Consider the following 24,699-nt stretch of genomic DNA (forward strand, 5'->3'; position numbering starts at 1 on the left):
TTCTGTTTTTATCTTCAGAGATGCTGCCTGACCCGCTGAGTATTTCCAACGTTTTCAGTTTTTATTTCATATATGCAGCATCTGTCATATTTTATTTTGCCAGTGAGATGCCCAAGAGTGAGTAAAAAAACGCAGCTACAATTTCACTGACATTTGCTTTTTATTTCCATATTTTTTTAAAGCAAAAATGCATTAGTCCTTAGGTCTTACAATAAACATTAATAATTAAAATATTGTACAAATTATTTCATTTACGGCAGTCAGTGGAAGACACAAAGCAGTTCATTTTAATTTTGATGCCTCCAGATTTATTTTATAATGTATCTTGAATTTCGTACCTATTGTTAGTGAAAAATGATAAATTTACAGATGTATTTTTATTTCCAAATTGAGATGTCTGGACTATTAATTATTACCTTATACCCTGCTGAAAACTACCGCAGAAATGTATGATATGTGGGTTAATGTTAAGGTAAATAAATCTTTATACAGCTTTATTTAACTAAATTGTACACTAATATTTATTGTTCATCAACTGAGTTGGAATGGTGGAACCATCTCTCCCTCTGCAAGTCTCTTGGCAGAAGTTCCATGCAAAGAGTACCAGTATGCAAAATCATGACAAGTATAGTAATCTGAAAACAGTAATAGGGCAGCCCAATAAAATTAAATCTTACCATATGCATAATTCTAGTTTAATTTTAATAACCTACAAAATGAATTTTAAATAAGAATTCACAAAGGTATAGAAAAACTGCCAAATAAAGACTGGGGAGAAACAGGACAAGTTTCTAAACAAAAGACTATACTTTCTTGAGTTGGTTTTCTTTTTTGACTTTAATATTCTTAGAAGTAATTTCCGGATAAACTGCAAATTAAAAGAATTAAGTTGTGACTGTATTAAGTATAAACAGTCACTTGGTCATACAGAACTTGAATATTGCTGAAAAGAGAGACATGTTGCCAAAACCTTTCATCTTATAATCATCAGGCCAAAGCAAGAATGCCAAATTTCAAATGATCACAATTTATCCTACAGGCGAAAAGGGTGCTGATTGGTTGGCAAGTTGACTCTAAATGCAATGCCTCGGCCAATCAGAGTCGACTTGCCAACCAATCAGCACCCTTTTCTCCTGTAGGATAAATTGTGATCATTTGAAATTTGGCATTCTTGCTTTGGCCTGGTGCGTGGAAGACGAAAAGCTTTGGTAACTTTTCTCTCTTTTTTGTTTTAAATATATATCTCAAATGGAGTACATGTGAGACTTTGCAAATAAATCACAGAATGTATTCTTTGGATCATCTTTACATTTGTTGATACCAGTTGGAACATTATTTTATTTGATTCAATTTGCTAACATATATAACAATATATGACAGTATATCACAATAAAGAAGTGATCATGGTTTTAATGAAATAACAGATACTAACAGATCAAAGCATGTTGTACAGCAAACTCAATAATACACATTACAATGTCTGACCTCGCCATCTCTTAGCATAGCACTAAATAACAAATAGAACTCATGTGAATGAAAGAAAAATGGAATGAAAATAGCATCATATACGTAGCTAATGATCACTTATAAGCAGTTGATATTGTTCTTATTTTAGAAATGCCTAAGTAAAAGTTGGCTGATCATGCAGAACATAGGTAGTCTCATGTAAATTGTCCTGAGGCTTCTTTTAGGGTTTTAAAAAAAATAAGCACCAGATTGAGTAATATCCACCGTAAACTTGCTCGAGGTTTATTCATACAATGATACACCTTCAATAGTTTGGTCCTTTTCTAAAGGGATCTCTTCCTACTATTGCTCCATAACATAGAGATGGTTGACATGTCCCAGGTGGGCCTGGAGGTCCAGCTCTTCCAAATTTTCCAGGAATTCCAGCTTTTCCAGGTGCACCAGGCTTTCCTGGGTTTCCATCTATACTAATTCCAGGTAAGCCCATAGGTCCTGGACAGAAAGAAAGATAATTCAAGAATTGTTCCACCAAACAGCAGGCCACTTATGATAGAAAACTTTCTTTCTGTGTTGTCAATATACATTTCTATTGTTAGAATAGTTAACTTAAACAGGTGTTCTGGTCATTATCTCTTTTTTATTTGCGGGAGCTTCCTGTGTGCAAATAGGCTGTCATGTTTCTGACAGCAGTTCAAAAGTACTTAATTGGCTGTAACATGCTTTGAAACATCCTATGATTGTGAAAGGTGCTGTTTAAATGAAAGTCTTTTTTCTTCAATAAATGTAGAATTATTTCACATGCACGTCAATTAACAGCATCCCAGATTATTGTTGTGGAACCCGGGAGACCACGTAAATTCCTATTGGCCCCACTAAAAGAATTTAAACTGTAATCTAAACTATTGCAGCTGCTGTTCTGCCCCAAATCTGGCACTAATTCTAACAAAATTGTAAAAATATTCCTTTAGAATGTATTTACAATTTCACTATAGAAATGCCAATGCAAAAATCTTCTTAGGTGTTTACAACATCGATAACATTGGCTAACAGAAGAAATTTTCCTTCCATAAGAAGAACATTCTTCATGTTTTTGCTGTATAACTGATGTGGAAATTGTGAAGGCAGACTGCAAATCATATATCCACTTTCTGCCAGTCTACCGTATTGCCATGTTTTAGTATATTCTGAACTTCAAACCAATTTTTATATTTCAAAACTAACCACAAAAAGGCTGCAAAAAGATGGCTGCTCAAGGTTCACCTGACCTCTTTTGTAGATTGAAACAGTTTCCTGTGTGATGAAACAGAACTAACACTGTATATTTTTATGAAAATATTCTCACAGCTATTTCTTAATTTTTGGCTGAACAAAGGCTATTAAGATGGCTGACCCTCTGTCTGTGAGTTATTGTTTGTGAGTCCCAGACCAAAAGAAGCCACTTGGCAGTTTCAGAAATGTCACACCTCGTTATTTCTGAGGAGCTACTAACAGACCACCTGGGGACTGCACAACCCACCTTCAAAGGGAGCTACACGAAGGCCATTTGTATTTGATAAACCAGGCCTGCTAGCAGAATCAGAGAGTCTACGGAGACAATGACTTCCCAAACACCAGACCCTCAAAAACTAGTACCTCTTTCAACCCATAATGGCTCAGATGTTATCAGCCTGGAACACAAAGCGAATTTCCAGACCCTGAATAAACATCCTTTGTTTAAGATATTGTGGAGAGTTAAGGTCACATGACCTAAGACTCTGGCTTGTCGTGCAGGTTAATATTGCCTTCCTGGGCTGCAAGCCCAGTCTGCTGCTTTAACATTGGACTATCAGGCCACACAGTAGAAGCTCTGGCCAGGATGGACACCAGGCCCCATCTACACTGACCCTGCTGGAAGTTCTGCACCATCTCCTACAAAAACTGATTCATTTCCACATGCCCATTTCATCTTGTGAAGTCAACAGCACTGGAAAACGAATTTTACAACACCAGTTTTCAGCCCGCCGACCTTTGTGGAGGAATACCCGATTCTGGACTCTGGAACTCATGTGAATCTATTTGTTTTCTCTGTAATAAAAACAGAAAATCCTGGAAAAACTCAGCAGGTCTGCCAGCATCTGTGGAGAGAAACAAAGGGCAGAATTTTCTGCCTGTTGGGCAGGCAGTGCGGGTCCGCGCCGCCATTTTATGTGGGTGGGCCAATTAAGGCCTGCCCAGCGTGAATCGTGGCTCTCGAGGTCAGTGGGAGTGGGCGGGCGGCGGTGGGACTGCAATGACTGCTGGGTCCAATGGCAACCCGGTGGCCTGTTTTAAAAAGCTGCTACAACCTGTCAAAGGGTGTGAATCTTGGCCAGTGGAAGGGCTCCCCAGAGCGCTGTTAGTGAGCAAGCTAGGCAGGAAGGTAGGGCAGGGGGGCACTGTGTCCCTCATTTATCTGATGATTGCCTTGCCGCCCTCGTCGAAGAAGTGGCAGCATGGTGGGAGGTGCTCGTACTGGAGGAAGAAATCCCTCCCACATTACCAAACATGCCTGGGAGGAGGTGGCGGAGATCGTGAGCTCCCACAACGTGGTGCGGCAACATGGATCCAGGGTCGCAAGCGCTTCAACGACCTGTTGAGCTTGGGGAGGGTGAGTACCATGTTGGCATTGGTCACTTAACCCAGCAGGTAGGCTTTCCTCCCTGGTGCCCCCTCCCGCCCCCCCCAGATCTGAGTGTATTGACTGCATTGAATCATTGACATCATGTGTCCTTCGCTGGGTGGGCCAGCAGATTTATTTTTGAAAAATACACTTTATTCATAGAATATCTGGAAGAACATTACAAAACATTTCAAAATCACCATCACAAAAGTACAATCAGATTCAACTTTTGCCACTTCGGGGTGGGGGGGGATAGGCCTAGCATCTTTGTGTGTGTGTTCTGCAGCAGCGGGGTGAGGAGGCACTGGAGCCCTGCAATGTCCCACTCTGGTTGGGGTGGGCCGTCCGCGAAGAGAGTCCAGGTACAAGTAGCACTAATCAATGCTCTTCTCTCATTTTCAGGAGAAGAATGCATATAATGCCACCAAGCGGGTGAGGACTGCTGGAGGGCTGGCCCAGTTGGCGATTCTCAGCCGCTTCGAGCAGGAGGCCCTAGGTTTGGACAGACGCCATGCGCCCAGGTCCCCCAGTGTCGGTGAGGCTGGGGTGCCACAGGCAGGTATATATGCCCAGCAGTGAGGTCACCATTGTTCTCCCAACAGCCATGGCAGTGCTGAATGTTCAGTGATTGAAGTTTGAAACATGGCTTGACCAGTGCTTATGGAAGGATTAGTGCATAATAATCTGGGGGACAGGGATGCAAATTGACATTGTCTCCACGTTAACTGATCCAATGTCCTTGTTCTTCCTTTCAGCATCAGCGGTGCAGGGCCCTGAGGTCACGGACTCACCAGCGTCACATCATCTCTGCCAGGCAGGCACCAGCGCAGATACTAGGACCTCAGTGGGAATTAGAACATCGGCTAGTGTCCCGGGGCACAGTGGTGAGGGCACTTCACAGTCGCTGGAGGAGCTGGCAGAGACAGAGAGTGCCCATGGTGCCAGCAGTCGGAGGACTGCAGGGGACCAGGCACATGCTCAGCTGGTGCCTGATAACATGTCTCAATATTTGACAGAGCACACTCATGATCCCACTGAGCCCTTTTATCCTACCCGTGGATGAGGTTTATACAAACGTGTCCTACCTGCCTGCCTGTTGCGCCCGTGCGCCTACCTGAAGATTGCACGGGCACCGAAAAATTGCTGTCGATTGGCACCTCAAGGGCCTTAAGTGGCCCACTAATTAATGGCGGGTGTGCATTGGATATCATCGCGCGCCCTCCCAACGAAATATTGCGACGGCGCGCAGGGACGTCGGGACGCTCGCCCTACGTCACCGCGCGTCAATTTATGTGTCGGTGTGCGGGTCCCGCCCCCACAAGCCAACAGGAAAGTTCTGCCCAGAGTTAACATTTTGAGTCTGTATGACTCTTCTTCAGAGTACTTCATGTCTCTGTTTACAAAACCCATCAAAAGTTCAAGTTTCAGGATGATACACTTTACAAGCATGGCTTTGTCAAATAATTACACACAACTGGGTCATTTATATTATGCAACCAGCTCCATGGTCTTTGTACTGGTCTATCCCTCTCTTTACCGTATAAGTGCGGAGGGAGAAATTGAGGACCCTCCTTTTTACTGTTTTTGAATGTGTGCGATAAACTAACCCTTTGAGTTCGTCCTATCTTGAGTTTGCTGTGGGATTATTAGTAGACATTGGATCACACAAAAACCGAGGGGTTGGGAAATACGCCACCACTTTTAACAAAAAAGAAACAAATCAAAAACCTTTTTGTTCATGAACGGGTAGTGAGAGGAAAAATCAGTGCTATTTCAACTGACCCCTTTCCTGTCTGCAACACCTGTCTCCAGAGGGAACAAAAGGAATTGTCCAGACTGAGGTTAACTCAATGCCTTTTTCCGAAACTAATTCAAAGGGGTGATTTCAAATTAAATGGGTCATTCAGATACAAAGGCAAAAGCTGTCTCAACCTCTCAAGGTGTGAAAGCCACCACACGGGATGTGTAATGAAACCACCCACCCCCTATTGGAAAAAGGACTTTGAATTGTACAACTCACATGGTGAGGAAGCCATTTTGTTGTCTGCTTTTAAAATAACAGCAAGAAACTGTTCTGCGGAGATAAAGTTCCATCAGCAAACCATCGAACCAACTGTGAGGAGGGCCAGGGAGAGAAATCATGGGCCCTGGTGCTTTGCCTTTTTCCAGCCCCTTATCCACCCCTTTTAACCCTCCCACTCACATCCTTCAGGTGCAGACTGTTTTATTTAGGTTTAGCAAAACCTCTTGGCTTTAATACTCAATGGGCAGAATCTTCTGGCTGGGGTGTGGGTGGCGGAGTCAGCACACCAGTGCTTAAAATGTCATGCGAGCATCCTGACGTCAGCGCGCGGCATCGCGATATTTAGGTCGGCGGGCACGCTATGCAGTGGGGCGCGTGCCCACTAGTAATTAAAGGCCTTGTTAAGGCCATTAACTCTCCAATCGACCAGGATTTTGAGGGACCCGTGCGAACTTCGGGTCGGCGCACGGGCCCAACGGGCAGGCGGGTAAGTGATTTTTTTACAGTGGCGGGATGAGGTTTGATATCGGGTTTAAAAACTTTTAATAAAGTATTTGTAGTACTTTTAATAAAGTATTCTTCACTAACATGTCCCATCTCGTGTGACATTTTCACATGAGGGGGACATGTTAATGACTTTTTAATTTTTCTATTTTTACAGTTTCACAGAGTTTCAGTGATCTCCCTGAGGCAGCACTTTGCCTCAGGGAGATGTGCACTCTTTCGCGTGCACGTGTGAAAGAGCGCACTCTGGCAGTTGGGGAATCCCCCCGCCCACACAGGAACCGCATAGCGCTTCCCGTCAAGCGACACGCTGGGCGTGCCTTAATTGGCCCGCCCACTTAAAATGGCGGTGGGGCCCGGTTCGGCGGTGGCGATCGGCTGCCCGCCCACCGCCGAGTTGGTCAGGCCCGCCCGCCCATCAAGGGCAAAATTCTGCCCAATGCCTCTATTTATAAAACCTATCGAAAGTTCAGGTTTCAGTCTGATACACTTTGTAACTGTGGCTTTATCAGACAATTACACACAACTTGGTAGTTCATCTTATGTAACCAGCTCTGCTTCGTTGAACCTGGCCCTATGCAATATCCAGACAGCAACATCCAAAAGACTTGAACCTTAAAAGCACTGCAAACAACAATCCCATGTACAAATGAGAATATCCTGAACTAACAGTGGCATATTCTATTGGTGCATAACTCCTGGTTTCATTTTCAAGTTTAAAAATGACAAAACCTCCCAGTAAATTAGCATAAACTTATTCACTTGCAATCATGTGCTATTTCCATCCACACAAGTGGGCTTTGTTAAGAGAAAAAATATACTTAGCATTGAGTGATACATATTTTCTAATTTTAAATTGAATCTAACCACACTTACAAATGCCCAGCATGGAGCGTATAACAGGAGAGCAAAGTAGTGCAGATACTGGAAATCTGAAATATAAACAGAAAATACAGGCCAGGCAGCATTTGTGGAGAGAGAAACAGAGTCAATGCTTCAGGTCCACAATCTGCCACTAGTTCTGTCAAAGAGGCACTGATCTCTGTTTCTCTCTGCACAGATGCTGCCAGATGTGCTGAGCATTTCAAACACTTCCTGTTTCTTTTGGAGCATAAAAAAAACCCCTTTTGTCAGCCCTTCAAAAAGCAATCAGACTTCTTGTGAGCGTCTCATTCCCCTTCAGCAAGAAATGCACCAGCCACTGCCTGAAATATGGTTTGGCACAACATTAAACATGAATTTCAAAAAGAAATTATGGTATGAACAAAACATAAACAATTTGCTCAGCAAAAAAAATCTATGCCAAAGCAATAAATTGATAATTTTTAAAAAATGAGTAATTAATAAAAATGACTATTAAATAGTGCCAAACAGCAGAGCTAATGAATGAAATCTCCTTTGTCTTTTTAGCTTAAGAAGCAGAGCTAGAGAGAGACAGACTAGGTCCCTAGGCCCTGCCACCAGCGAAGGGGGAAGGGACCATGACTGATCTATGGAGTCATGTTTAACTAACACTGACCTTGTGTTCGTCTCTAATGGTGCACACTCTGAACTGGCCTCGGTGGAATTCAAACAAAAGTGGGGGCCAGAAACAGGTTGCCTTTCAGCTATGGTTTCCTCCTCTCCTGGCCTGGCATGTGGATAGGTTTTTGTAGAAGGAGGAAGAGAAGGAGGGGGAGGGTGTGCGTATGTGTGTTACTGCACTGAGAAACCTCTGTCTGAGTGTGTGTGTGTCTGGCTCACTCCAAGTCTCAGGGTTCACTCACTCTCACACACTTCCTCACTCTCACACTCACTCACTCAGACTCACTCACGCTCACTCTCACACTTGGTCTCATACTCATTCTTCCACTCATTCTTACAATCACTCACTCTCACACTCACTCTCTCCCCACGAGCCCAGGCAGTTTAGAGATTTTATTGCTGATGGGGAGTTTGAAGGTTGTTATTAAGGTGGCAAGGCACACTTCCTCTATGCACCCCCCCCACCCTGTCTGACACTGCAGCTGCCCCAGGTCTCACTGTTGCTGCTACTGCCGCTTCTCCTGGCCTCCCCGACCCACTCCACCATCTTGACATCTGTAGCCTTTTATTGGGTTGGCGCCTGCGCAGGAGGACAAGAACACAGCCAAGGGTGGATGACATCATCCAGAATGCATTCTGGCTGTCAAAACAAATGACCTTGTGGACTTGGATTCTAGCTCCAATAACCTCTTATACTAAAGAACTTTGTCCCGGAGCGGAGTATCCCCCCACGTGCTTGCGTGTGAGCACACTGAGATTTGAGGCAGCCATTTGACAAAGGGGTGGTGCTGCCTGAGCCCGGGCCCTCTGGAAGGCACAGGCCCCAGTGATTCGCACCATTTGCATCCCTCTCTCCTGGGCCCTGGCTGTGAGTCATCTAAGCAGCCAAGGTAATAAATACCTTGAAAGTGGGAGAAGCACCCTCCCAACCTGTTCCGAGGTGTCAGCTGTGGCTCAGTTCATAGCACCCTCGCCTTTGAATCAGAGGGTTGTGGGTTCATGTCCCACTCCCGGAAACCAAGAACTGTGATTGTACTCGAAAGAGTTGCAATCTGTGACTGTTGATAACTCAAAAGAGTTTCCCAACCTGTTCCAGCTTTGAATTCACCTGAGAATCAGCCTCCTGGAAATTTGATTGCAAGAAACATTTTACAACTAGGCTCGGTATGATTTTCAATATTATCTTAAGTTGCTGCTTTATTGATATAGGCCTTCGTACTGCAACTCCGTGATTAGATTTTTGCTTGTTTCTGACTGTTATAATGGAATAGAACTAGATCTAAAGAGATCTAAGTGTTACCACTTAATTACATAATGAATAGCTGCTGTTATAGATTGGTTAACTATATTGGCTCTTGAGCATATATAGGCACTAATGCACACTGTTGCCAGATAGAGCCAGTATGTGCGGTTGTAATGTGTTTTATGTACCAAAAATATTTGGATAAAGGGAATACTTAACTCATTCTGTGACTGCAAGAAACATCAGCTGGAAGGAAAATCCTGTATTATTGAGTTTATCTTGGCCGGAATGCAATTGCAGTGATAAATTTGTCATGAGTTCAAACATCCATCTGTACAGTCCATAAATAACATTATTATGGCTCTAAATAATGAAATACTTTGTTAAGTGGGCTTGCCCGTTTTGCATCAAAGGTGACTCCACTGTAAATTAAATTAGCAAAGTATAAAAAAAGAATTTGGGACCATCACTCAGCTTGTCTGAAACTTGTTTATGTAGCCATAAACCATACATTTTATGATAAATAGCACTAAACTCAGTTTGGGCTAAATATTTGAGAACAAAAAATAGCAGAAGCAACTTTTAGAGTCAGCTTTGACTTATGCATTGGGAAGGTGGTGGGGACCAGGGTATCCCGCTATGGCAGATTAAAAATCTGGAATTAAAAGTCTGATGATGACCATAAAACCATTGCCAATTGTCGTAAAAAACCATCTGGTTCATAATGACCTTTAGGGAAGGAAGGGAATCTGCCGTCCTTATCTGGTCTGGCCTACATGTGACTCCAAACCCACAGCAACGTGGTTGACTCTTAAATACCCCACTGAACAGGGTAAATAGGGATGGGCAATAAACGCTGGCCTAGCCAATGACACCCACATCCCATGAACAAATAAAAAAAATGAAATGTATGTTGTTGATTGGATTAAAAAGCTATGATGCATTACTAACCATCTACTCTTATGATGTCTGCACGTTTTCATTATTACAATATTCTGTCCATTCGTGTATGCTTGTGTGGACCACATCATAGATGTCTGATTGTTTCCATGAACTTTGGCTGGGGATGTTCTCATGGTGATCATTGACTTCTCACTTAATGTGTAAATGCATTGTCATTGCTCTCCATCCCTCCCTCTTTACAATGATTGCTCTTTAAATCTCTGTTGTCATTTATGCAAGGAGCACAATGTCAATGCAACCTCCTGCCCTCCCCCGCAACCACCACGCCCCTGCCCCCTTCCCCCGCCACATCCTGGCCAGGAACAGCATATTTTTACTTGTGCATTTGCTACTGTATTATATCACATCACAGGAATGTTGATCTAAATTGTTCATATAAATCAGCAGTTTTGTTTCCATTGGAATAAGATGATGCTTGAGTAAATATCCCCTTTAACTTATGATTCCCATTCACACACTACATTTTTACTGCAATTTTTTTCCACATATGGCAGTTTTGTCACATGTACTTTAAATTCATATTTATGTAAGTACTGTGGTGATGCAGGTAGGGAGTCAAGACCAAGTGCAATATTCAAGTAAAGCAAAGTTAGAGAGTGGGGAGTAATTGGCTTGAACGAGGAAGGGGACAGGAAAGGAAGAGTGAGAGAGAGTGAGGGAGTGGGAACTTGCATGCTATAATAATTTTCACATCCTTAAGATATCCTAAGGTGCTTCACAGCAATTGAAATTGTTTTCAAGTGTTGTAATATTTGGAAATGTGGCAGCCAATTTGGACACAGCTTGGTTCCACAAACAGCAATATGACAACGATCAGATAATCTGTTTTGGCAGTTGATTGAGATATAAACATTGGCAAGAACACAGGGAGAACTCTCCTATTGTTCTTCAAATAGTCCCAAGGGATCTTTAATGTCCTAAGAGGGCAGGTAGGTTCATGTATTCATGTCTCTGGGGTGACCATTACCCACTGAGCTGTGCCAGACATTAAGGAAGGATAGAGAAAGCGAGCCAGAGAGTGAGAGCGCGCGAGAGAGAGAGATGTGAAAGAGAGGAAAGAGAAGAAGAGGAAGGAGTAGGAAGGAAGGGAGATGGAGAGGATTTAGAGAGATGAGAGTTTTGTTACAATAAGCCAGGTGATGCTAATTTAGGGGATTGGGATGTAGGAGTAGAAGAGAAGATAGACTGGGTTCTGGTGACTAAAGCCCAAAACAATATTTGGTGGTTAGTGTGTAGGCAGTAGGGATTATGTAAGGCTGGTTGGAGGGGTTGGTGGAGGGGTGTGCGGGCAGGGAGGATTAATGGGTGTTGCTTCACCTAGAAGGGTTGGCTCCAAATACCTAGGTATTGATTAATATAAGTAGGTTGGTGGATCTCCTTCCAAATATGGGAGGAAGCAGTTCTGGTGTGATCCAATTTTCTATTAATAACCCCACAGCAAACTCAAGATAGGATGAACCCAAACCGTTAGTTTATTTGCACACACTCAAAACGCAAAAAGAGGGTTTGCAATGTCCCCTCCTTTTGCATTCATACAGTAAAAGAGGGATAAAGAAAAGGTTTTACAGTGCAGAGACCACAGAGAAAATAAAAATTGGTTCACGTGGGTGCAGAGTCCAGAATCAAAGTCCAATGAGGTATTTCTTCACTGAGGTCAGTGGGCTGAAAACCAATGCTGTATAATTCACTTTTACAGAGGTGTTGACTGTGCACAATGAGATAGGCATGCAGGGAAGAATCAGTCTTGTAGGTAATGGTACAGAGTTTCCAGCAGAAGCAATGTAGATGGGCCTGGTGTTCAACATGGGCAGAGCTCCTTTTCTGTGAGGTTGCTAGTTAGATAGTAAACAACATTCTGAGCTATGTAGTTCAGCAATATTACTTGTTCCACAAGCCATAGGCCCATGTCACATGACTCCCACCTCTCCACCATCTATGACAAAGGATGTGTATCCATGGTCTGGAATTCAGCTTGGTCTTCTGGACTGCCATTATGGGTTAAAAGGAATGTTTGAGAGGCCATTGTCTTCGTAGACATTCCGTCTCCACTGGCAAGCATGGGTTATCAAAGACAAAAGGCCTTTAATGTAGCTCCCTTTGAAGTTGGGCTACGCAGTCCCCAGAGATAACTAGCTGTGAGATTTCTGAAACTGCAAAGTGGCTTCTTTTGTTCTGGGGTCACAGACAAGATGGTTTCGGCCATTTTAAGGATAATTGTTCAGTTTTTAAAAAATTTAGAAATAGCCATGGGGATATCTATATATATTTTCTAAAAATATACAGTGTGAGGTTTCAGTCCCTCACAAAGCAATTAACTGTGAATTTATTCCAGCATTCAAGCTTTAATTGCTAGTTCATGGGTTTCCTGAGTTATGTGGAACTCGCCAGGGCCAACATTGTGAGAGCACAGTGGAGTCTCATTGAACGAATGAAACTGATGCACTGGGAAAGCTTCAAAGGGTGAAAATTCAAAGCTTGTGGCCAACCTCAGTGAAAGGCTTGCAGGATTAGTTCTGAATTCACCAGGGTCATTTCCAACTTTTTGGAAGTACTTTCAACTGCCTTGGAGTATACTCAATTTAATCTCAACTTCCTTGCTGTCAGCCTTCACTGCAGCATGGAATAATTTAGGGCAGTAGTAGCATGGACTGTGTTGACGATCAACAGGAACAGCAAAATTATCAGCATCAGCAGCACCAGAAACACACTCACAACTAAGAGAGTAGCAACAACAGCACCAGGTCCCACATCAATAGCAAGGGAACCAGGGGCAGTATACAACACCAACAGCAGCTGCTTCTCTGCAGCCACATGTCACTCCAAATAACAAGGGGTGGATAGAGAGATGCAGCTCAAAGGAAGCAGTAACAGCAGCACAGGGTCGACAGAGAGTGAGCTCCCTCAACGTGACAGAGCAACAGTGCCTCAGGAGATTCAAGCTTTCACAGCAGGACATTGCTGAAATCTGCAGCCTCCTGGAAGAAATCCTCCTTTAAGAGGTCCAAGAGGTGAGCACCACAGCCCTGGATTTCTTCTCATCCGGCTCCATCCAGGGAACTGTTGGTGACATCTAAGGACCTCTCAATCTGTTTCCCATAAGTGCATCTCCCAGATCATTGATGCTTTGTTTTCCAAGGCCAGCATGTGCACTTTACCTTGGAAACACTCATCTATGCATTTGTTACTTCTAGAGATGACTATTCCAATGCTCTCCTGCAAGGCCTCGCACTTTCCATCCTCTGCGAACCTAAGCACATCCAAAACTCTGGGTGGAATCTTACTGATATTGTTTTTAATCAAATGTGGATCCTGACCCCAGCGGTGTCAGAGTCCCGCTCCACTGTGAGATCTTCCCAGAGGTGGCCAATTAACAGACTGCCTTCAGGAATCCCATCCAATTAAGGAAGATGAGTGGGCTGTACAGGTGGGATGGCCAATCAGAGTGCCCAAGGCTGTAAGCGGGTCAGCAGCCCCACCAGGAGAGGTGTGCACTGTTGATGTAGGTCAGAGACTCCAAGGGCACCACAAGATGGACATTCTCTGAAGACTTCAAAAGGATGACAGCATTGACCTTTGGCACCTGTGGCTCTGAGGAGATGGGGTGGAGATGGGGACTGAAAGGAGGCCTCACTGAACACCCTGGCCCACCTCTTGGAGGCTGTCTCTGGGCACCTGCTTGGCTTCGGCCTCAGCGTGGGAAGGTCCTGGCAGCATCATCAATTTACCCTTAAGTAGGCACTTAACTAGCTACCTGCTGTTGCCAGGAGGGTAGCCAGTGGTGGTCAGACCCTACCTCCGAAAAGATTGCTTGCAAGTGTGAACCAACGTGCAACTTTTCTAAATTCCCTGCTCTCCCATCTCAAAACTGTCTCCATGTGGCTGATAAGATTCCTCTCTTGCTGCCCGCTCCTAAATCACTCCTGTTCACACATTACCACTGTGCTCACTGACATACATTGGGATCCTGATCCGGCAATGCCACTATTTTGAAATTCTCATTCTTGTTTTTAAATACCTGCATGACATCACTCGTCCCAATCTCTTAGTAACCATCTCCAGACCTACAAACTTTCGAGATCTTTGTGCTCCTCCAATTCTGGCATATTGCACATCCCTAATTTTAACCACACTACCATTGACAGTAAATCCCCACTTAAAGTTGTAGTTGCATTCCTGAAAATCATGATTTTAAGTGAAACGACTAAGTGAATTACATCTTTCCAATAAAGCCAATGTAAAAGCTGTAGTTATATTCTGTAGGACCTTCCTCATCAGAAAAAAAGCATTAAAACATTATACCCTTTAAGTTGAAATACTTCGCATTGCTAAATTCCTAAACTGGTAAATGAAATAACTTATAAAATAAAATAAATTTATAAATACAAAAGGAAAATGGTAACTCTCTAATTACAGTACCTTCCGCTTGCCGCCGATCCTGCTTCCCAAAACTTTGCTGACTACATATCCTGCTGTCTGACCCTCCTGGTCGCATTCATTTTTCCTCTTACTGACCATCTGATTCGTGGCCTCTCTCGCTCCCTAACCCATCCTCTTGCTGCCGACTCTCCGACTTGCAGCCTCTGCTCTCCCTGGTTCATCCTCTTGCCAATCCTTCCTCTTGCTGAACCACCTGCTCCCCAACTTTCTTGCTCGCTGCTTCCCTCTCCTGAACCCTCGTTGTGAGCATGGGCTCTGGAGACGAGCAGCACGAGGCAGGAGGAGCAGCTTTAACTTGTTAAACAAGAATCTGGGCCTCATTAACTGATCAACGTTAAAATGAAACAACATAAAACGGCAATGCTAAACGGGAACTTACAGTATATAAACCGCAAGCATATGAGTTGTTTATTTTTTATGTGTTTCATTGAGACATTTAAATCAGGTATTCAGTCATTCTCTGAGAAGGGGATTGCTATTGCATCACCCAGGGAAAACAGAAGAAACTGCACCACAATTTCACTGAAGAAGTTTTAAGGCACCTGTAAGTGGATTGACAGTCACATAACATTGTTGGGATGTTAGTTAAGTTAATAAGTCACATAATGTTAACTCTGGCAGTGGCATTTATTGGTGCAATACTATAGAAAGTGGGGACCACACATAGTAATATACAATAATAGTTTGTTCATACATAATAATATAGAATATACACAATAATTAATGTGTTATATATGTGTGTTTGGGAGGTCTTGTGGCTCAATGGGTAGCGTCCCTGCCTCTAACCCAGAAGCTTTGGGTTCAAGTTCCAGTACTTGATGGCCAAGGAAGGTGCTTTCATAAGGTGTCCAAACAGGTTGAGTATCAACTTGTAAATCCTTCCAACATAAGCCAATGGCAGGGTAAAAGTGGGAGAGTCAGCTATGTGATGGGAAGAAATTTGGAGCCTCTACCGTCACTATTTATAGCTCCAGACTACAACATGCATGTAAAAGTGAATGTTGCCACAGCAACTCGCACTCCTTGGGTGGGCCAGTTGGCTAAACAGCTGCTGTGGATTAGATTGATGCTAACAGCACGGGGTTTGATCTGGCCTCCTTGCCCTACCTGTGGTGGAGGTCATGGCACTTTGGGTCAGACCTACCTTTGGGCAGAGAACAGAACGTTTGTATGAGTTGTTATTTTGAGGCATCCTATTTGAAACCAAGATAAAAGAAACGTCATGTATGAATAATTTGTGATAAATGTGCTCACAATGAGTGTGTTTTTCATTCACTCCCACTTCCCAGAGTCACTTTAAAGTTACACTGGAAACTTAATGTGTCGATAAAAAGAATGAGTTTACAAGTCTACAATGAAATATTTAACCTGCCCATTTATTTTTTCAAATGCTGTTGTACCTCCTCTGTATTCAAAATTCAAAAATGAAAACAAGATATACAGTTAATATTTTACAGTACCTGGTGGACCTGGTAGGCCTTGCTGTCCAGGGGATCCTATTCCTCTATCACCTTTCTCACCTTTCTCACCAGGGAATCCTGTGAAAAACAATTATTGACAACAGAACTGATGGTATAAATGACTAGAACATTGAGATGCAGTGTCTACTACTACACCCAGAATAAAACACTACACCTAAAACAAAATAATGAGTATTACATCTAGAATAAAACAATGAATGCTGCATCGAGATTAAAATGATGAATTCTTTACCCAGAGTTAAATGATCAGATACAATTATAAATTTGGAAACCTAAACCTCAATTATCTAGTATAATACTCAGATCATGCCTTGTAAATATCAGTTCATTCCAATCTACTATGATCATCCTAAACCATGTTTATATTTGTATTAATGCAGCATTTATGTAAAATTAAAAAAATCATAATTTGCATATAAATATATTTGTTACTAATATCACAAAACATGATTTCAAAGAAAACAATATGAATATTCAGTCTAAAATGATCATTTCTTAAAACTAATTTTAGTGTTTATGAGCTTTCATGTGTTTTATTACAGTTCTGACTGAAGTCTAATTCTCTAGAAATTGTTTGATTATTTAATGTAAAGCTATTTGCATAGTTTTTGGGCTGGATTTTAGCAGGAAATGAATGACCTTAGTTGTTCACTAGGCATACACATTCCTACCGATCTTCTAAGGGCTTTTCTGCAGCATCACAGATGCCAGTTTTTGTTTATGACATCTTTAGCAATCTCTCCTTTGCCTCCACCAATCACTGGCCTTCTATCCAGCTTCATCTGTCCAATCCCCCTTAAGCAGTATATATTTCACCACATTTCTACTTCTCTTTAGTTCTGAAGAAGAGTCATCTGGACTCAAAACGTTAACTCTGTCTTTCTCTCCACAGATACTGTCAGGCCTGCTGAGTTTTTCCAGCAATTTTTGTATTTGTTTCAGATTTTCAGATTTCCAGCATCTGCAGTATTTTGCTTTTATCCCAGTTTTTAGCCAATTTGATTCACTCCACGTGATACCAAGAAACGGCTGAAAGCATTAGATACTGCAAAGGTTATGGGCCCTAATAATATTGTGGCATAGTACTAAAGACATGTTCTCCAGAACTTGCCAGTCCCCTAGCCAAGCTGTTCCAGTATAGCTACAACACTGGCATCTACTCGGCAATACGGAAAATTGACTGGGTATATCCAGTGCACAAAAAAGCAGGTCAAATCCAACCTGGCAATTACCGCCCCATCAGCCTACTTTTGATCATCAGTAAAGTGTTGGAAGGGGTCATCAATAGTGCTGTCAAGTGGCACTTGCTTAGAAATAACCTGCTCACTGACCTGGTTCCGCCAGGGTTAATCAGCTTCTGACCTCATTACAGCCTTGGTTCAAACATGGGCAAAAAAGTTGAACTCCAGAGGTGATGTGAGAGTGACTGGCTTTGACATGAAGGCAGCATTTGACTGAGTGTGGATCAAGGAGCCCTAGCAAAACTGTGGTCAATAGGGATCAGGAGGAAAACTCTCTGCTAGTTGGTGTCATACCTAGCACAAAGGAAGATGGTTGTGTTTGTTGGAGGTCAATCATCTTAGCTCCAGGACATCACTGCAGGAGTTACTCAGGGTCATGTCCTAGGTCCAACCATCCTCAGCTGCTTCATCAATGATCTTCCTTCTATCATAAGGTCAGAAGTGGGGATGTTCGCTGATGATTGCAGTGTTCAGCACCATTCACAACTCCTCAGATACTGAAGCAGTCCATGTCCAAGTGCAGCAAGACCTGGACAATAATCCTGGACAATAATGCTATGGTTGCCTTGCGCTCCCCTTGAGCTCACCTGTGCTCCGCTCGGGCTCACCTAGGCCCTGCAACGGCTGCCTCGTTGCTTGCTCCGGCCCACCTGGGCCCTGCTATGGCTGCCTCGTGCCCCACTCTGGCCCATCTGGGCCCTGCTATGGCTGCTTTGTTCCCCTCTCAAGCTCACCTGGGTCCTACTCATGCTCACCTGGACCCCGCTCCCGGCTGCCTAGTCCCCTGCTCTGGCCCTCTGGGGCCCTGCTATGGCTGTCTCGCATTCCACTCAGGCTCACCTAGAACTATAGAGAAGTTATGGTGCAGAAAGAAGTGTCTGCACCAGCCAAAAAGAGAAAAAAGAAACTAGCCTCTCATTTTAATCCCACTTTCCAGCACTTGGTCTGTAGCCTTGCAGGTTGCAGCACTTCAGATACAAATCAAGGTATCTTTTAAATGAGTTGAGCGTTTCAGTCTCAACCACCAACTTAGGCAGTGAATTCCAGACGCCCACCACCCTCTGGGTGAAAAAGCTTTTCCTCATGTACCCTCTAATCCTTCTACCAATCACCTTAAATCTATGCCCCCTGGTAATTGAGCCCTCAGATAGGGGAAACAAGTCACCCCTTAGCCTCATCTGTTCTAAGGAAAACAGCTCTAGCCTATTGAATCTCTCCACATAGCTACAATTTTCAAGCCCTGGCAGCATTCTTGTAAATCTCCTCTGCACTCTCTCCAGAGCAATTATGTCCTCCCTGTAATGTGGTGACCAGAATTCCAGCTGTGGCCTAACCAGCATTTTATACAGTTCTGTCATTACATCTCTACTTTTGTATTCAATACCTCATCCAATAAAGGAAAGCATTCCATATGCTTTCTTGACCACCTTGTCCACCTGTCATGCCACCTTCAAGGACCTGTGGACAAGTACTCCAAGATCTCTCACTTACTCAACCCCTCTCAATAACTTCCCGTTCATTGAGTATTTGTTTGCCCTCCCCAAATTCATTACCTCACACTTTTTCAGATTGATTTCCATTTGCCACTTCTCTGCCCACTCAACCAAACCACTGATATAATTCTGGAGTTGACAGCTAACATCTTCACTATCAACTACACGGCGAATTTTTGTGTCATTTGCAAATTTCCCAGTCATGCCTTCCACATTTAACTCTAAATCGTTAATATATACAACAACCAGCAAGGGCCCTGTGAAACACCACTGAAAATCATTTTCCATTCATAAAAACATCCATCGACCATTACCCTTTGTTTCCTGTCACTGAGCCAATTTTGGATCCAACCTGCCACCTTCCCCCACATCCCATGAGATCTCACCTTCCTGACCAGACTGCCATCTGGGAACTTGTCAAATGCCTTATTGAAATCGATGTAGACAACATCCACTGCACTACCTTCATCAATCCGCCTTGTTACTTCCTCAAAGATGTCTATTAAGTTAGTAAGACACGATCTTCCACTAACAAAACCATGCTGATTATCCCTGATCAATCCGTGCCTTTTTAATTGACAGTTTATCCTGTCTCTCAGAATTATTTCCAATAATTTGTCCACCACCAAAGTCAGACTGACCGGCCTATAATTTTCTGGTCTATCCTTCGCACCCTTTTTAAATAATGGTACAACATTTGCAGACCTCCAATCCTCTGGGACCTCACCTGTATCTAGTGAGGATTGGAAAATGATCCTCAGAGCATCAGCTATTTCCTCCGTGACTTCCTTCAACAGCCTGGGATACAATCCATCTGGCCCTGGTCACAACAGTATTTGATTCTTTCACCAATAATGCTACACCCCCACCTTTTTATCCTCCTCCCTATCCTGCCTGAATACTCTATATCCCTGGATGTTTAGTTGTCATTTTTGCCCCTCCTTAAGCCAAGTTTCCCTTAAAGCGATGATATCATGCTGCCATGTGTCTATCTCTGCTCTCAGCACATTGGCTTCATTTACAATGCTCCTTGCATTTACATATATACCCTTTAACACTGCCAAATTCCAAATAACACTTTTTAACCTGTGCTGCATCAGTCTTTCAGAGTCACTCACTAATTCTCCATCTCCCGTTCCCTGCTCTGACTTTGCCCTCAGGTTCCCATCCCACTGCCAATTTAGTTTAAACCCCCCCACCCCCAACAGCACTAGCAAATCTCCCTGCGAGGATATTCGTCCCAGTCCTGTTCAATTGTATACAATCTGGCTTGTACAGGTGTCACCTCCCCAAGACCGGTCCCAATGCCTCAGAAATCTGATGCCCTCCCTCCTACACCAGCTTTCCAGCCACGTGTTAATTCGATCAATTCTCTTATTTCTATACTCGCATGCATGAGGGACTGGGAGTAATCCTGAGATTACTGCTTTCAAGGTCCTGCTTTTCAATCTGCTTCCTAGCTCCCTAAAGTCTGCTTTAAGGACCTCATCCCCTTTCCTACCTAAGTCTTTGGTACCAATGTGGACCATGACCTCTGGCTGATCACCCTCCCCCAGAAGAATGTCCTGCAGCCGCTCCGTGACATCCTTGGCCTTGGCACCATGGAGGCAACATATCATGGAGTCACATCTACAGCCACAGGAACTTCTGTCTGTTCCCCTAACTAATGAATCCCCTGTTACTGCTGCTCTTCTTTCTCCCCTCCTGTACAGCAGAGCTACCTGTGGTGCAACAAACTTGGATCTGACTGCACTCCTCCAAGGAACCAACATCCTCACCAGTATCCAAAACAGAAAACCGATTAGTTAGTGGGACCCCAGAGGACGCCTGCACTGCCTGCCTAATTTTCTGGACTGCGTGGCAGTCACCCATTCCCTTTCTGCCTCCAGGCTTCTAAGCTGCGGTGTGACCAACTCTTTGAATGTGCTATCCACGTAGCTCTCAGCCTCACAGATGAGCCACAGTGACTCCAGCTGCTGGAGCTCAAGGTTCTGCAGCTGGTGACATTTCCTGCACATGTGGTCGTCTAGGACACTGGTAGCATCCACAACTTCCCACATATTACAAGACACACATTTCACACAACCGAGCTGTCCTGCCATGGCTTCAATTTACTTCTCTTGTGTTAACTTTATTTTACTTTGGTTTACTTAGCAACTTAATTTCCAACCTGTGCGGTAGTCACTCCTATCGATACTGTCATGGGCAGATGCATCTGTGACAGGTAGATTGGTGAGGACAAAGTCAGGTGGGTTTTTCCTGTTCATTGGTTTCCTCACCACCTGCCACAGACCCAGTCTAGCAGCTATGTCCATTTGGACTCGGCCAGCTTGGTCAGTAGTGGTGCTACCGACCACTCTTGGTGATGGACATATAAGTCCCTCAGCCAGAGTACGTTCTGTGCCCTTGCCACTCTCAGTGCTTCCTCCAAGTGGTGTTCAACATGGAGGAGTACTGATTCATTAGCTGAGGGGTGGCAGGGGTGGGGGATAGTAGGTGGTAACCAGCGGAAGGTTTCCTTGCCCATGTTTGACCTGATGTCATGAGACTTCATGGGGTCCAGAGTTGATGTTGAGAACTTCCAGGGCAACTCCTTCCTGACTGTATTCCAATTTGCCACCACCTCTTGTGGGTCTGTCCTGTCGGTGGGACAGGACATAACCAGGGATGGTGATGGTGGTGTCTGGGACATTGTCTGTAAGGTAGGATTCCATGAGTATGACTATGTCAGGCTGTTGCTTGACTAGTCTGAGTGACAGCTCTCCCAATTTTGGCACAAGCCCCCAGAGGTTCGTACAGAGGACTTTGCAGGGTCGACAGGGCTAGGTTTTCCATTCTCATTTTTAGTGCCCAGGTTGATGCCGGGTCATCTGTCTGTTTCCATTCCTTTTTGTAGACTTTGTAGTGGGTTGATACAACTGAGTGGCTTGCTAGGCCATTTCAGAGGGCATTTAAGAGTCATCCACATTGCTGTGAGTCTAGAGTATCATGTAGACCAGACCTGGTAAGGACGGCAGATTTCCTTCCTTAAAGGACATTAGACAAATCATATTCATCTGTACGAAGTTCTGTTGAATGTTATTTTAATAAAGGCATTATTAATGGGAGGAGGTGATGAAACAATTACATAGTGACATATGATATGGAACCCACTGCCTGAAAGGGTGGTGGAGGCACACTCAATTGTAACTTTCAAAATGAAATTGGAAAATTGATAAATTACAGTGCTATGGGAAAAGAGCAGGGGAGTGAACTAATTAAATAATGCTTCAAAATGGTTCTAATAAAAACCAGCACAGTGCAGATCATCACCGAATGGTGCTGGAAGTTAGTGAATTCTTACAACAGAATGCACTAACAATACCCATTTAATCTTTAAAATTTCTGTGCACAAGGCAAAGAATCCTAGGTGACAATACTGCTTGGTTTCTAGGCAGAAGGAATGACTTGCAAGGGTTTGCTGCTGACCCTACCTCCAACCTTGTCTCCATAGGGCTGGGAAAATTCAGACTGTATACTTTAGGATTTATTAAACTTTGGCAGGGATGTAAAATGCAAATTCTGGCAGGGTTTTTAATAGGGTCTCTAATGGAATAGTTCTGTTGGTACACCTAGTTATTATTCACTATTTTTGCTTAGATTACACATTTTGGTGTTGGATAGATAGGTTGTATAACTCCATTTTACACTCCTGCCAAAATGGAATTTCAACCCTATTTTATCTTTACAGATTATCTCACACAGTCTTCTGCTGAATCTGTCAAATTCTAGCTCAGACCATGTGGTCTTCTGATACTGACTGTGTAGATCACTTTCCCAGTTGACAGCTCTTTATTATACTTACAAGCTGAGTCAATTTCAATTAAGCAACTAATCTGTTCATTGTACTATATTAATTTCTTAGCAATCGCATTCATCTAAGCTCAAACTGAAAATTTCTGTGGTACAGTTTTCCCCATGGTTTTAATTATTAGAAAGAAAGTGAAAGGCCTGCACTCATATAGCATTTTACAGCCAATGAAGCGCTTTAGAAGTGTGGTCACTATTGTAATATAGGAAAATGAAGGAGGATTAGCCTAGTGATTGGGTGGATTATTGAAAAGGCAAGAGTAATGCAATAATTCTGGGTGAAGGTGGCCACTAATCATGTACCTGAAATTCCAGCAAAAAATTGGCATAAGGACTGCAGCGATTCAAGGTGAAGGATCACTACCAACTTCTCAGTCCTGGGATGGTCAATAATGCAGTCTTGCTATTGTTGTCCACTTTCTAAGAGCAAATAATTTTTAAAAAGCATCCACTGATGACCTTTAGTGAGGACTCCACTGGAGTATGCAGAGTCATCTCATTATATTGCACCGGGTGGCATGTGCACCATTCTAGATGGGTCTTGGGAATCCTGGTAAAGGATGACCACTTTGAGGGTGGAGCAATGTGGGTGCTGGAATCCCACCCACAACCAACCCGAAAGATATTGTAAATATTCCCATCAACACCCTAGTCCTTGGAAAGATAGTTTAAAGTTGGCAAAAGTTCTGTAAGCATTTCAAGGAGTCAGGCCACAACTCAGGTCTGGGCCCCCAATTCAGCCCCATATCTGTTGGCTGTTATGTCATTATGCTGGCTTTGCTGGGTTTTCCAGAGACTTTCTAGATCTGGAAAGAGGAAACTCTTGACGGTGAGTCTCTTTCCTTTCAGTAATGCATCCTCTGATGTAGGGGGCCACATTGAGGTCCTGGTTTATCTAGATCTCTGTGTAATTTCCACCCTCCACCAGCCAGCCCGCTGAATTATGACAGGGGTGCGTTGGAAGTATATTCAGATTTTCAACACCAAAATGTGTAATCTAAGCAAAAATAGTGAATAATAACTAGGTGCACCAGCAAAACTATTCCATTTATAGTTAACACAATAGACAAACACCTCAGGTAGGATTTTCAATTTTCATTCATTTAAAGAAGAACATTATCCTGATTTAGTCCATTATCTTAAAAGTAGACAAGAGAGATTACCACATTTAGTCCTATACTATGTCACTGAGTACACTTCTAAAATACTTCATTGGCTGTAAAGTGCTTTGGGACATTCAGATGATGTGAAAGATGCTGTATAAATGCAAATTCTTTCTTTCTTATCAGTGTGCCTCAATCACATAGTGATGTCCTGTTCTGGTATGGAAAAATGCTCAGAGGAACTCTGAAAGAAAATGTCTCGTGCCTTATTTCCTCTCAGACGCCACACATGGACAGATAGATTTCCTCCCACATAAAGTTAATGGGCAGAACTCACACAAAAGGGAGAGTTTGCCATCAAATATTCGCTCTCAGAGTGCTTCCATCCAGTAATTCTAAAGTACTAAAAGAAGCAGAAAAATTACTTTAAGGCAGCTGATGTGAGTCACAGAGCTAGGAGGTGGTGATATTCTAAATCCTAAATCCGTTGTCTCTTGCCTTATTGTATGCCCTTACATAGCAAGCACATCAAGACAGAAATGGCTGTTCGCAGGGTAGGTAGAGAAAGAGAGACTGTTTTTCTAGATTTTTGAACATTTCTTTTGCAGAATCACAGAATCACACAGTGCAGAAGAGGCCCTTTGGCACATCGAGTCTGCACCAATACGTGAGAAACACCTGACCCACTTACCTAATCCCATTTACCAGCATTTGGTCCATAGCCTTGAATGCT

General features: G+C 43.2%; 1 protein-coding gene across 1 annotated transcript in view; it reads right to left on the bottom strand.

Annotated features, from left to right (window-relative positions):
* Window positions 1-374: 374 nt before the first annotated feature.
* Window positions 375-24,699, bottom strand: part of LOC144680613 (uncharacterized) — a 447,610-nt gene continuing 423,285 nt past the window's right edge. The window contains exons 30-31 of the mRNA XM_078541787.1: window positions 16,260-16,337; window positions 375-1,959 (exon numbers count right to left, since the gene is read on the bottom strand). Of these exons, the coding sequence (XP_078397913.1) occupies window positions 1,772-1,959; window positions 16,260-16,337 (266 nt within the window). The 3' untranslated portion in view covers window positions 375-1,771. The remainder of the gene's footprint in view (window positions 1,960-16,259; window positions 16,338-24,699) is intronic.

The sequence above is a fragment of the Cetorhinus maximus genome, chromosome 5, assembly GCF_964194155.1.
Source record: "Cetorhinus maximus chromosome 5, sCetMax3.hap1.1, whole genome shotgun sequence".
In the NCBI taxonomy this organism is placed as follows: Eukaryota; Metazoa; Chordata; class Chondrichthyes; order Lamniformes; family Cetorhinidae; genus Cetorhinus; species Cetorhinus maximus.